The sequence below is a fragment of the Mustela lutreola genome, chromosome 7, assembly GCF_030435805.1.
Source record: "Mustela lutreola isolate mMusLut2 chromosome 7, mMusLut2.pri, whole genome shotgun sequence".
Lineage (NCBI taxonomy): Eukaryota > Metazoa > Chordata > Mammalia > Carnivora > Mustelidae > Mustela > Mustela lutreola.
Window position 1 is genome coordinate 81,447,889 of NC_081296.1, and position 13,484 is coordinate 81,461,372.

General features: G+C 48.4%; 1 protein-coding gene and 1 pseudogene across 3 annotated transcripts; both read right to left on the bottom strand.

Annotated features, from left to right (window-relative positions):
• Positions 1–743: 743 nt before the first annotated feature.
• Positions 744–8,563, bottom strand: LOC131836420 (granzyme H-like). Of its 3 annotated transcripts, none has more exons than XM_059181810.1 (6): positions 8,426–8,563; positions 4,043–4,311; positions 2,561–2,708; positions 1,906–2,035; positions 1,638–1,703; positions 744–1,017 (listed from the first exon to the last, which is right to left on the bottom strand). In XM_059181810.1, the coding sequence occupies exons 2-6, from the start codon at positions 4,095–4,097 to the stop codon at positions 874–876; spliced, it is 543 nt and encodes a 180-aa protein (XP_059037793.1). In that variant the 5' UTR covers positions 4,098–4,311; positions 8,426–8,563; the 3' UTR covers positions 744–873. The 3 variants fall into 3 exon arrangements, with proteins under 3 accessions (XP_059037793.1, XP_059037792.1, XP_059037791.1); XM_059181809.1 differs by having other exon boundaries at positions 1,623–1,703; XM_059181808.1 differs by having other exon boundaries at positions 1,446–1,703; positions 8,426–8,550.
• On the bottom strand, positions 5,652–8,480 carry LOC131837208 (granzyme B-like; annotated as a pseudogene).
• Positions 8,564–13,484: the final 4,921 nt, after the last annotated feature.

Here is a 13,484-nt window from a genome sequence, read left to right on the forward strand (position 1 = left end):
AGCTGGAGTTCTGAGATCAGGCTAGGCTGAAAGAGGCTGAGGTTGTAGAGTGACTCCACTGGCCAGAGAGGCTAAGCCCCTGGGGGATGGGATGCTGGTTTGGAGGGAGGGACTCAGCCAGTCCTACCCTTTGGAAGGTGGGTCCCTCTGATGGGCATCGGTGGGCTGGCAACTCAGGTGTCAGGATGGAAAACAGAGGCTGTGTGGGATGGGCAACCAGGGAGGAAGGTTGACTAAATTCAGTGCTGGGCAAGGCATGGAAGGGAACCTGGGTGAGGCTGGGGGAGCTGCACACAGTCCTTGCTATAGGAGAAACCTGCTTTCCTGTCCCCCACTCCCCTCCCCCGCAGAGAGAGAGAGAGCCCCTTGAAACAGGAAATGGGGTGCCCATGGCATGGTCCCCTGGCTGCTTGGAGTTACTCTCTTTCTACTGACCAAATTGTTGGGTTGGTGATGGTGGTTGGCTTAGAGAATTTAAGAAATTTCTAAGGCCCAGAGAGGATACTTTTCGGGGAGAGAAACTTTTCTATAATAAGAGTTTAGGCTGAACCTTTGCAGAGACCATAGCACCAAAGAGGTCTTACTGGGAAATTGATGAGAAACTAGGCAGCATAGGGGTTAGGGAGGGTGGGGGTGGGGGGAGAAAGGAGGCAGCAAAGCCTGGAGTTGGCAACAGAAGACAGCCTGGGCAGTGTTGCTTCATACCCGAAGTGGTTCAGTGAATAAGTAAGACCTCAGTCGTATTCGCTTTAGAGATCCATTTATTATGGGCCTGCCATCCCTCCTCCCCCTCTCCCTCAGTCCCAAGGGATTCTTGCCTCTGACCCAGAAAAGATGGCCGAGCACAGAGGGGAGTCAATCTCATGCTTGCTGTTAGAGGCGCTTCATTGTTCTCTTTATCCAGGGCAGGAAGTGGGAGACCTTCATGAAGATCCCTGGAGGGGTCCCGTTCTGTTTTCCATAGGAGAAAATCCCCTGGACCATGTTGTTACACACGAGGGGGTCCCCGGAGTCCCCCTGTGGGCAGAGAGAGGAAGGACTGAGCTGGCTTCCCAGTGGTCCTGCCCTCTTCACTGCCCTGGGGATGGGGGGTCTGTGTTAGGGGCTGCATGGGATATTGGGCCCAGGGCAGGCCTTGTCCCCTCTCTCAGTCCTTGGGCTCTAGCCTGGTATTGACTGTTCTTTCCAGGGTCAAACTTTTCTCTCTAGTCCTAAGGGAACCTTGAATGTGTGTGTGTGTGGGGGGGGGAATTCTACTACTGGATGATAAGTCCTTCCTCCCCTCCATCCTGACCCACTTAGGGGGGGACACCGAAGACTGGATTTGTGGACCCTGCTGCCCGGGCTCTCAGGCTGAGTCAGGAAGATAGGGCCACTCCCACACCCCAGTCTGCCCTAAATTTCTCTCTCCTGGGGCCTGTCTGGGTAGCTGCTGGAAGCCTGACCTTGAAGGCGGTCTTCATCTCCTCCGGGTCTCCTACACAAATCTGGGTGGCCCCGCTGTAATAGCGAGGGAAGAGGGATGCACATGTCGCATCCTTCTGCACTTCCAGTGACACCTCCTGCAGAGTGGTTGCTAGGGTGGTCATCGAGACCCGCCCCCAGCCGGCCACACTGCACACCTGTCCAGGCCTCACCAGGTTCTTGCTCTCGGGCAGGCGGAGGGGCTTCACGGCTGCAGTCTGCTTGGCCTTTCTCTCCAGCTGATGGGAAGAGGCGAGACAGTCCAGCTTAGAAAATGGCCTTGGGGTCTGGATGCCCTGATGAGGCTGCACTGTCTTCTCTCTGCTGTGAGCCACAGGGACTGGTCAGGTGGCCAGGATAGAAGGAGGGAGGGGACAGGTCCCAGGGAGAGGAGGAACCAGTGGACCCAGGAGAGCAAGGGCAGCAGGGAGGTTTCCTTACTTTCAGCAACATGATGTCATTGGAGAAGTTCTTATAGTCTGGGTGGGGGATGGCTCTTTTCACGGGGATGACCTGCTGGGTCCTCTCCTTTTTCTCGATGTTGTGGGCCCCCAGAATGACCCTCATGGAGCTGCACAGACAGCAGAGTGGGGTGTGGGGGTATGGAGTCATAGGATACAGACCAGGGGCTGTGAAGGGCAGGTGGCAGCCAGGGCAAGGCAGGGCTGAAGCCAAGGGGGAAATCGAGGTGACAAATGGGTCCTGGATCCACGTTTTTTCAACGACACTGAAGGTAGGGCTTCTTCGAGGTTTCTTTAGCCTTCAGGCAATATCATGAAATTACACTGTGTTTGCATTTTGGCTCTAGTGGATATTTCCATCCTCCACGGCTGCTTTTTTTTTTTTCCTGGTGTGGTCCCTCTCTTCTCAGCTGTGCCACTTACTCTCGCATTGGACCCTCTGACCCCAAAGCTTACCTGTCCTACTTCTCAGGCTTTCATCACCCCAGCCATGCTTTCAGCTGGCTCCTCTGATGAGCTCTCATGGGCTTGAGTTACCAGGAGCCCCGGGTGCTTCCCTGGGCTGCAACCACTGGGGATAGGACAAGGAGTCCCTGTTGGGATCTCAGATGTGTAGGCTGGCTGCTGCCCCTCACCTTCCCCGGCAGTGAGCAGCCGTTAGAACAAAGTACTTGTGCACGAGGACACTGCCACACCTCCTCTTCTTGCCGTTATCCAGAAACTGAAGAAATGCCATGTAGGGCCGGGAGTGGGGCTTAACCTCATGGCCCCCGATGATCTCCTCTGAAAGAAAAGGCTGGAAGATGCGGTGTCTGGGGGTGGCTGTGGTCAGGAGGGAAGGTTTAGGAAGGTAGTGATCAAGGGTGGGGTCTACAGCACCCTTGTGGACCCCAGCATCGGCAGTCCTCCCAGGTTCATGTAACAGGATGTTCTTTCTTGAACCTCGAGCCTCAGAACACCCCTGAGAAGGGATCATTACTTGTTCTCCACATTCCACTTCAGACACATGTATGGAGGAGATAAGATCTATCTTCAAGGTGCACCTGGGTGGCTCAGTTGGTTAAGCGACTGCCTTTGGCTCAGGTCATTATCCTGGAGTGCCAGGATGGAGTCCTGCCTCGGGCTCCCTGCTCAGCAGGGAGCCTTTTTCTCCCTCTGACCTTCTCCCCTCTCATGCTTTCTTTCTGTCTCTCTGTCAAATAAATAAATAAAATCTTAAAAAAAAAAAAAAGATCTATCTTCAAAATGATGGAGTCCCAAAAGATCATGGACAGGACTCTCCTGATACCTTGCTTCTCAGTGAATCTCCTGGGTCTTTCTGAGCCTCTGCTAACATCCCAGGGTGTCATTTTCTAATAAACTACCTATGAGTTTGTGGAGTTGTATTTTCTAAAATCCTTATGTCTTAGGGGCTAGCACATGGTCTCAGTAGACATTTTTAGGTTGCACAAGGGAATGGCTATCAGTGACCTTTTGGCTGAGGTTGGGTGGAGTTAGTGCTGTTGGAATGCGAGGCCACAGGAGTCAGGGAGGGCACAGCCAAAGACAGTGAAGCAGCCGAGGGCCCTGCACAGGCAGGGGGAGGTGGTGCTGACAGTGGGCTCCACAGGCCTGGGGTAGAGCTTTGGGTATAGTCATCTAGCTGCTGCTGAGATCGACTGTACCCGGGCCCCTCTCCCAGGCAGGAGTGAGAGGGTGGAGAGCACTGGGAAATTTAACTGGTTCTTTAAGCTGGGTCCAGTGATACCTCCCACTACTGTAGCCGGTTTGTGTGAGCTTACCTTTCCTGGCATAGATTCAGGGCTTTTAATTGCCTGTCTTTTGTAGCTTCATATCTTCTGCCAAATGCCTTTCTCTAAACAACTCACTTTCCAAGTGTTAAGAAGGAGGCTAACCCCTACTAACCCTTTTAGTGAGCACCCTTTCTGCCGGCCATCTTTGTTGAGCGTCGGTCTAGCATCGGACCTGTAGGTCTGAGTTCGGGGTAGGAGCTGGGGTTCAGAAAGGTTCTAGACTCAAATTGAGGACAATCCCTGACTGTGCTGGGCAGAAGGGTCAAGAGTACAGGGGGTTTTGTGGGATGGGTTCAGGTTTCTGGAATGGGTATGGTCACTCACCTGTCCCAGTCCCAAGGGGCAGAAGAAGGGCCAACAAAAGCAGGAGAGGCTGCATCTTCCCTGAAGGTCTGCCCACCTCAGAGCTGCTGATCTTTCTTCCTTCCAGATACAGAGCCCTTAGGGGAGTGTTAGAAGGGTGGCTCACTGATTTAAGCCTCTTCAACTTCTGTGTCTCTACGGCTGGGTGTCACCATTTAAGGTGGTTTGTTGAAGTTCTCTGGCTTGGGTTAGGTGAGAATGGTGCAGCTATCACACTTGCACTGCCACAGCTGAGTCATAAGGTGACAGCAAGAAGAAAGAACAAGAAAGTGAAGGCTGTGGCTCCTGCCAGCAGGAGGGCTGGTACCTCAGAAGCCCCTCAGTGACTGACTCAAGCATATTTCCATTTCTCATCTCTTGGCCCTTTTTCCATTTCTGAGGAAATCAGGAATAATTACTGAGCTAGCTAGGTCTGGGTATACCAGAGAGCTTGAGGTACCAATGGTCGTTTGGAGCAGACTAAGAATCTGTGGTAAGTGTACATTTTCCCACAGTCAAAACACACTCATCAATGGCAGGCATTTAGCCAACCACTTTTCCTTTTCAGCCTGCCTTTTCTGAGGTGGATGTTTTAAAAATGAGATTATTTTTTCTGAATACATTCTTTTGGAAGAGACTTAGAGGTTGAAAAATGGAAGAAAAAATTTACTCAATTAACTATAGGCTATAGGAGACCTTTGAAACCATAAGATACCTTTTAAACACAACTTTTTATTGTAATGAACACACACATTCACACACACACACACACACACACACACACACACAGAGAGAGAAAGAGCATGGGGTGGGAAGAGGCTGGATCAGACCAAGATGGAAGAGTACTTTCAATGTTGTTTAGGACTGTGGGAAGATGGGCGTAAGGACACCAGATGCTGTGCTGGACTCTGGGACCACGGCAAGGCTGTGACTGGCACTTGGGCTAGGCCTGGGAGTACTGAAAGGCCCTCCCGAGAAACTCTTCCAAGCTCCCAAGTGGCCACTCTGGGGGAGGGAGTGCTGCATGGGGTGAATTACAGCTTTCCAGAATCTTCCCACCCATTTCTATTAGGATGAAGTGGCCCCCTATCCCAGAGCTTCTTAGGTGGTCCTTCCAGATGTAGATTCCTTTATGTTGCCATATTGGGGTAGGATGGGGTGGGGGTGTAGGTGTGGGATAAGGTAGGAAGGCAATATGGATGAGATAGGAGCATCCTCTAGGAGAGGGTCATTTTTCTTGGGGCAGTGTCTCCTTTTTCCTGATGGAGCTTACATTCAGCCTGGCAGGGGAAAATGGTCCTGGGAGGTGTATTTGGAAGGAGCTGCATACCAAAGCAACATGACTTTTTGTTCTAGAGAAATGTGAACAGATGGTGGCTGGACACGCAGTAGGTAACTAACAAATGTTATGGTGAGTAAAAGAAGAGGATTTAATTTGAGTGGGGACATGGAAGTTTATGAAGCCTTGGCAACCTCCTCTCTACCCCCTTTCCCAGTGCAATTCTGGCCTCTGCCCCAGAGAAGATAGACAGATTGATCCTGGGTGTATCTCAGTCTGATCCCTGCAGGTTGAAGCATCTCACTGTTCTTTCTATCCCGTGCAAAAAGCTTGAGATCCTGGTGTGGACACGTGGAGGTTCCCCATCTGTTTTTCTAAAGGAGACAATGCCCTGGCCACGTTATACACGAGGCGGCCCCCGGAGTCTCCCTGTAGGGAGAGGGAGAGAGGACTGAGTTGGACTTTCTCTCGGTCCTGTCCTCCTTGCCACCCCTGGAGGTAGGTGGTTTCTGTTAGGGGACTGTGGGTGAGATCAGGGCCAGGGGAGGCCTTGTGGCCTCCCTTGGTCCTTGGGCTCCAGCCTGGCCCTGATACTCCCCTCCCTTTTCTCCCTCAGAAAGCCTCTGCCCATAAGTAGCTGTGGGACTATCTCTCACCACCCCCTACCCCCCAGAGAGATAGGACCAGAGACTGGATTGGATAGAAATGCTGAGGACATAGAAATAAAGCTAGTTATCACTGTGCCTTCTCCTCAAAACTTGGCTGTCCCAGGGCTGGGCATGGATAGTGCTGGGGATCTCACCTTAAAAGAAGACTTCTTCTTTTTTGGGTTCCCCACACACACTTGGGTTGTGCCGTTGTAGAGTTTTTATAGCATGAGATGCATTGCTTGTTCCTCTGGACTTCAAGCTCTACCTCATGCAGTTTCCAGGCCCTGAGGTGCTGTTCATGCTGAGGCGTCCCCAGCCAGCCACACTGCACACCATCCCTGGCCACACCTGTGCACTCCTTTTGGGCAGCCTGGGAGGGGGCTAACATGGGCAGTCAGGTGGGCCTTTTCCAGCTGAATGCAGAGGAAAGGAATTCTAATCTACCAATGGCTCACAAAGACTCCAGGGACAGTCATGGGGCAGCCCTCCTCATAGCCCCAGGACAAGTGAAAATGTCATACTGGGAATGAGGGACAGGAATGACATCACAGGGGATGCAAAATCCCCAGGAATAAAGAGTGCAAGAAACAGTGGATCAAGGGCCCTACCTGCAGTAACATGATGTCGTTGAAGACATATTTAGGATTATAGTCTGAGTGGTGGATGGCTTTTCTCACTGGAATGACCTGCTGGGTTCTCTCCTGCTCCTTGATGTTGTGGGACCCCAGGATGACCCTGATGGAGCTGTAAAGAGAGTGAGTAGGAGGTGGGGTGGATCACAGGAAGTATAGCCCAAAGGCCATGGATGAAATGGGACAGCTCAGGGCAGGGCAAGACGGGGATGGAGAGGAATTCTAGGTGATGGGGCCCCAGGGCTGAGCATTTGTGAACCCCCTGCTTCTTGACAGCCTAGGCTGGGTGGCAGTTCTTGGAAGAGGGATCCTTATATGGAGTTAACTAAAGGGTGGGCTTCCAGGCACTGCTTCTTACCTCCCCTTGCAGTGAGCTGCTGTTAGCATAAAGTCCTCATGTCCCAGGAACCCCCCACAGGTCTTATTTGGATTCTGGATCTGGAGAAATGCCATGAAGGGACGAGAATGAGGTTTGGCTTCATGGCTCCGATTATTTTCCCTGAAAGAAATCGTTTACCCTGCCTGCTGTGCTCATGGAGCCAAAGGCTGGAGAAGGAGAGATGGGTATGAACTAAAACAGGTGGGAAGGAGTTGGGGTTGCAGAGAGTAGGGTCTGTAGTAGGCAACAGCAACTGAGAAGGGTTCCTCAGGCAGCATTCCTGGCTTACCAAATGACCCACAAGACTCAGATTCTCCCTCTAACAAAGAGAAGAGCAGTTCTTGTTTCTTAATTCCTGCAGTGGACACATATGGTGGCAGATGGAATTTGCATTTGGAAGAAACAGTGAAGTCCCCATATATCCCAGAAAATCCTTTCTCTGATATCTGGGTCCACTATCCTGAGCTGCTCCTTATTTGTAATGTTTGGAACATGAACTGAAAATGCTCATGTTTATGTTTTGAGTTGTGTTTGATCTTCATGAGAGCCTGACACGTATTAGTTGGCCAGGAAGTGTCTTAGCTGCATGAAAGAATGACTCCTAATCAGCCTTTGGGGGAGTGCCGGTTGTGGTTCCAAGTACCAGTAAATATGGGGCCTGCCAAAGCCATTGTACCCACTGTGGCTGAAAAATTACCAAACCTAAGTATTAAGGGGACCAGGATGCCACCATCTCTGAGACCAGCTGGGTCCTTGGCTCCTTCCTTGGGCAGCATAAGAATGACAAAACTTGGAGAAGTGGGTGGAGATTGAAGATAGATTTTAAGACATTGAGTTAGAAAGTTAGTGGGCCTACTTAAGCAAAGGACTCTTGGTTTGGACCCTTGGTTTCAGCTCAGGTCATGATCTCAGGGTGGTGACATCAAGGCCCAAATGGGGCCCTGCGCTCAGTGTGGAGTCTGATTAAGTTTCTCTCTCCTCTACCCCTCGCTCCCATCAACATGCTCTCTCTCTCTCAAAAAACAAAACAAAACAAAAAGCAAAGTTAGTGGGACTAGCTTTGATTACAGAAGCCAGCCCCTTTCTCCAAAATACCTGTTCCTGGGGGATTAATTATTTCTCATTCCTACCTTCCAACTCTTCTAGATGCCTTTGTATACGAACCCAATTTCCAGATGACAAGGGTAGGACCTACAGTCTCCCTGCCCCCGCCCTCCGGGGAATAGAGTTCTGACCTGTCATTCATGCTGAGTGTTTATCCTGCTTCAGATTTGCCCATCTTGGAGGGAGGTTGGCAGATCTGATGTGGGATCAAAAATCAGCAGGACCAGGATGTGCCTGAGTGGAGCATCTGAGCAGGGCTGTGCCACAGTTGGATGAGGCTGGGCCTCTGTTGAGGGGGGCGGGGGGCAGACAGTCACTCACCTGCCTCAACCTTGGGAGCCAGAAGAAAGGCCACAAGGAGTAGAAGCAGCTGCATTTTCCCAGGAAGGCTGCCCAGGTTGGAGCTGCAGTACTTCCTCCTAGTCCTCTAACCACTGTGTTCCTCTCTGGTGTTGTAGTCTTTATCACATAAGGCTCTGTCTGAGTGCCTCCTATCGCTGTCTGATCAAGTCCAGGCCCGAGTGAAACAATTTATCAGTCACCACATCAGCGCTGGCAGCTTTTGACCACACCAGCAGAGAATAGGAACCACAGACTATGGGTGGGGTGGTTAAAGATGTCGCATCCGTGAGTAGTAGCGCCCTGAGTTGCAGTAATCTGAGCCTCTTGATGATACACCCAAGAACATTTTCTATTCCTGGGCTCTCTGTAGACTATCAGGATAATCCTTCATTGAGTTGCCTTTTCTTGAGACTCGGGGGTATTGGAGGTGAGATCCTTTGCTTCTGGTGGAGGAGTCAAAATCACCAACGATCTGATAAGGATGGTGAGGGCCACAGTTGGAGGGATGGATTGAATGAATGGTGTGGGAGTAATGTTGAAGAGGGCTTGCTTCACTTACTGAAGAATTGAGTGGTTTAAAACAACAGCAATGATACCACCACCACCACCACCACCACCATGACCATTTATCTTTCCCACGAATCTGCAAGTTGTGGATAGCTCTCCTCTGCTCCTCTTGGTGTCAGGGAAGACTTGAAGCCTGGAGACTGGAATCACCTGAAGTCTCACTCACCCATGCGCAGTGGTTGATGCTCGTCTTCTGGGCCCATCATTTCCTCTTTGTGAGGTCCTCTCATGCAGTCCCTGCATGGGATTGTTTAATCTTCCTCATAACATGATGGTTGGCTTCCCCAGAGTGAGCGTATCCCCCAAATCAAGCCAGACAGAAGCTGTGTTCTTTTTATTACCTAGTCTTTGAAGTCATATGGCATTGCATTCTATTATATTCCATTGCTTGGAGCAATCAAAAACCTCCATCCAGGTTAAAAAGGAAGGGGCCTTGACCCCACTTCTGAGTGGGAGAAGTGTTTCAGTCATGTGGGAAGAGCCTGTGGGATGGGAGACATATAGTGGCAACCACAGCAGAGGACAATCTGCCATACTGCTTTAGCTGTAGGTAGAGTTGGTCAGAGGACTTGAAACCAGTGACTGGTTTAAACTGAGGTCATAGCCTGTGGATAGGGTGAGGTTTGCTCTGTTATGACCAAACATATTGAGAATGGAGGAGGTTTAACTGTCTCTCAAAAGTTACTCTCATTAATGAGCTACAGATACCATGTGAAGTGGGAATGGAGGCCAGGGAGCTAGAACAATATCCTCACACCACTGTCTGGGGAACTATATTTCTCATATCCCTGTACCATTTCCTAAACAAGTTATTCTGATAGTCTCCCTGCAATAGATAAAGATGGGAGTCATGTGAAAATATTGTCCCTTCTGAACATCTTGATCCGCACTGTCTTAAGAAGCAATGAAGCCAATATCGACTCTGGCAGGGTGGGGAGTCACAGTGAACTGGAGGGTGGCGACGCAAACCTGTGTGAGGTGAGGAAGGTGCCTACAGCAGGCCTCCTATGTGGACACTCTCCTTATCCCACATGGGCTTGGATGCCCTGCACTGGGCAGCCCAATTTAGGATGGCAGAATAAATGTGAGGTGAGAAGGGCAGCCCAGTTCAGGAAGCGGACACCCAAGTGGTGTGAGGTGGATGTTCATATCAGGGGCTGGGCTACTGGCTGGTATTGGAGCTCAAGCAGGGAGACGGAGCCTCCACTGAGTTGGCAGTCTGGTGCAATTCATCAGAGCAGGTTGAGGAGGGTGAGGTAGACATTGGCACAAAAAGACTGTTTTTAAATTTAAACAGAATTCTCCATGGGCAGGTCTTTTTTTTTTGGATTGGTGTTGCAGGGTATACTTATTTTACATTATAATTTTACTTACATCTTATCTATGTCTTTAAATTTAAGATGTCTCTCTTGTAAACAGCACAAAATTCAGTCTTGCATTTCTTATCTAGATTAATAATCTCTGCCCTTTAATTAGAGTTTAATCTGTTTACATTTAATAGAGCTGCTGATAGAATTGATTGAAGAATGTCTTATTGGGATTTGATTTGTATTTGTGTGATTTCTTCTTTGTTCCTTTGTCCTTCTTTTCCTGCCCTATTTTGTTGTTTTCCATTTTGTCTTTAAAAAAAAAATTTTCATTTATATACTTGACAGAGGTACAGTGAGACAGGGAACACAAGCAGGGGGAGTGGGAGAAGGAGAAACAGGCTTCCTGCTGAGCAGGGAGCTGGACACAGGATTTGATCCCGGGATCCTGGCATCATGACCTGAGCTGAAGGCAGACACTTAGTGACTGAGCCCCCCAGGCACTCGTTTTGTCTCTTTGTTGGCTTTTATTTATACCTGTATATATTATCTTAGCATTTACTCTAGGACTGTAGTATGATTCTTCACATATCACAGTGTACTTTGAATTAATGTTATACCACTTCCCATAGGAAACTTGTCATGATGTCTTTCCATATAACTTCCCCCCGACCTTTTGAATTATTTTTGTCATACATTTTACTGTATACCATTATTCCTTTTTTTTTTTTTTTTTATTTGACAGACAGAGATCACAAGTAGGCAGAGAGGCAGGCAGAGAGAGAGAGAGAGAGAGAGAGGGAAGCAGGCTCCCTGCGGAGCAGGGAGCCCGATGCGGGGCTCGATCCCAGGACCCTGAGATCATGACCCGAGCCGAAGGCAGTAGCCCAAACCACTGAGCCACCCAGGCGCCCCTGTATACCATTATTCCTAAAGAATTTTTTGCCCTAAATAATCAGTAATCTTTGAACAAAATTTACATATAAAATCTTTTATATTTAGTCACATTTTATACATTTATTTCTCTTTTTCCCTTCCTGCTTTCAACAGGGATCATTTCTCTTTAGCCTAAAGAACTGCATTTAGTATTTTTTACAAGGTAGTTCTGATGGCTACAATTCTCTTATCTTGGTTTTTCTGAAAATGTCTTCATTTTGCCTTCCTTTAAAACGATATTTTCACTGGATGGAGAATTCTAAGCTGAAAACCAGAAATAGTTTGCCTATTCCTTTTTTTCTTTCAACTGTTTAAAAATGTAATTTAAGGGGCACGTGGCAGGCTCAGTCAGTTAAGGGCTCAGGTTATGATCTCTGGGTCCTGGGATTGAGCACTGCATGGGGCTTTGTGCTCATCAGGGAGTCTGCTTGAAGATTCTCTCTCTCCCTCTGCTCCTCCCCTTTCTTGTGTACTCTCTTCTCTCTAAAATAAATAAACATATCTTTTAAAAAAATGAGAATGTCATTTGACTGTCTTCTGAATTTTGTTGTTTCTGGTGGGAAGCTTGTTGTTATTATTATTTTTTTAATAGTCAAACACTTCCCCTCATTGTTATTCTTTTTTTGTTGTTGTTGTTACTCTTATTGCTGTTTCCCCTAAAGTAATGTCTCTTCTTTTCCATCTACTTTCACCTTTTTGTCTTTATCAAATACCAGTTTGACTCTTGTGTGTTTAGATGTGGCTTTCCTTGTCCTACCCGAGGCTCACTCGCTGGGGATGAGAAACGTCATCTAGCAATAAGCCTATGAAAAAAAGGAACTTAGAGCTGCACATCTTTCATGGTCAAAGCAGTGTCATGTGGGATACAGATAGGTAACAAACCCTGACAGTTCTCTAAGTCCATGAAGTGTGGTACTGGAAGGCAGAGACATCCCATAACATGTTCCTAAGAACAAATGAAGAAGATGTGGCCTTCCTTCAGGTCTATCCCCACCAGAAGCTGGCTTTGCATCTCTCTCTCCAGTCACACTGTGACCTGACTCTTCCAGTGAGTCTGTGGGGAAGGAGGCATCGTGGCAGCAGATCTTGGGGGGAGGAGAGAACCATTTCCTTGAGGTCACTACTGAACTATTTTATTTTGTTTCATTTCTTAATTTTCATGATAGAGATTGTTAAGCAAGAGAAGAATTGTTTCCTCAAAGCTGGGAGTAGGGGGATATTTCCCCAGACAAAGGAGATTTGAAGAAATTGGCATGTTTAAGGTGCTCCCTACCCCAATCCAGTTGTGCCCATGAGTAGACTTCAGCTCAACAAGGAAGATATTTTGAATACTTGTCACAGAAACACTGTCACAGGAGCCTAGAGGTTTTCCGTGCAGGGAGGTGTCTGAGCAGAAGCTCATTACAGAGTGGCGTATGTAAGGATTCTTGCTGGCCTGGCCGTTAAAGAGATCTGGTCTCAGTCCAGGCTCTGTCCTGACTCTGGTACCTTCAATCAGTTTCTATGCCTTCCTGGGACTTTGTCTATCTCCCATCTTTCCAAGGAGGATAAGAGACAGCGGCGAGTGTTCTCAAACTTGTTTTAAACCACAGAACCATTTCCTTGAAGTAAAGGTTATATGTAAGCTAAATATGAGTGTGGCTGGGTAACTTTAAAAAATAGTATTTTAAATTTTGTTTTCTGCATTTTCCTTTTTGTCTTTTTTAATCAAGAAAACTTTTAATCAAGGGAAAAAGAACTTTTTTTTTTTTTTTTTTTTTTTTTAAGATTTTATTTATTTATTTGACAGAGAGAGATCACAAGTAGGCAGAGAGGCAGGGAGAGAGAGAGAGGAGGAAGCAGGCTCCCTGCTGAGCAGAGAGCCCCATGCGGGACTCGATCCCAGAACCCTGAGATCATGACCTGAGCCGAAGGCAGCGGCTTAACCCACTGAGCCACCCAGGTGCCCGAAAAAGAACTTTTTTAACTAAAGAATTTAGTATGCCTTAAATACCCAGATTTTTTTTTTTCAGCTCCAGCTCAGAAGTTAGGGGACCTCATTGCTCTTCCCTTGTAAAAGTGCCCAAGGCCTTTAAGAGATGGTGTTTCATCAGGGTTTGCTCACAATATGTGAAGGGGCATGGCTTTGAGGGTTACATGACCGCAGAGTATTTACCCCATGTCACAGAAGGGGGTGGTGTTGTGTATATTTGGTGCAGTGGGGCATTAGTTGAGGGCTGGAACTTAGG

Excerpts from the sequence above, each read along its gene's own strand:
- LOC131836420 (XM_059181808.1), bottom strand. The coding sequence starts at position 4,097 with ATGCAGCCTCTCCTGCTTTTGTTGGCCCTTCTTCTGCCCCTTGGGACT. Across the intron at positions 1,704-1,905 it reads ATGACATCATGTTGCTGAAA|CTGGAGAGAAAGGCCAAGCA; the intron begins GTAAGGAAACCT and ends TCTTCCCATCAG. Across the intron at positions 1,018-1,445 it reads AGATGAAGACCGCCTTCAAG|GGGGACTCCGGGGACCCCCT; the intron begins GTCAGGCTTCCA and ends CTCTGCCCACAG.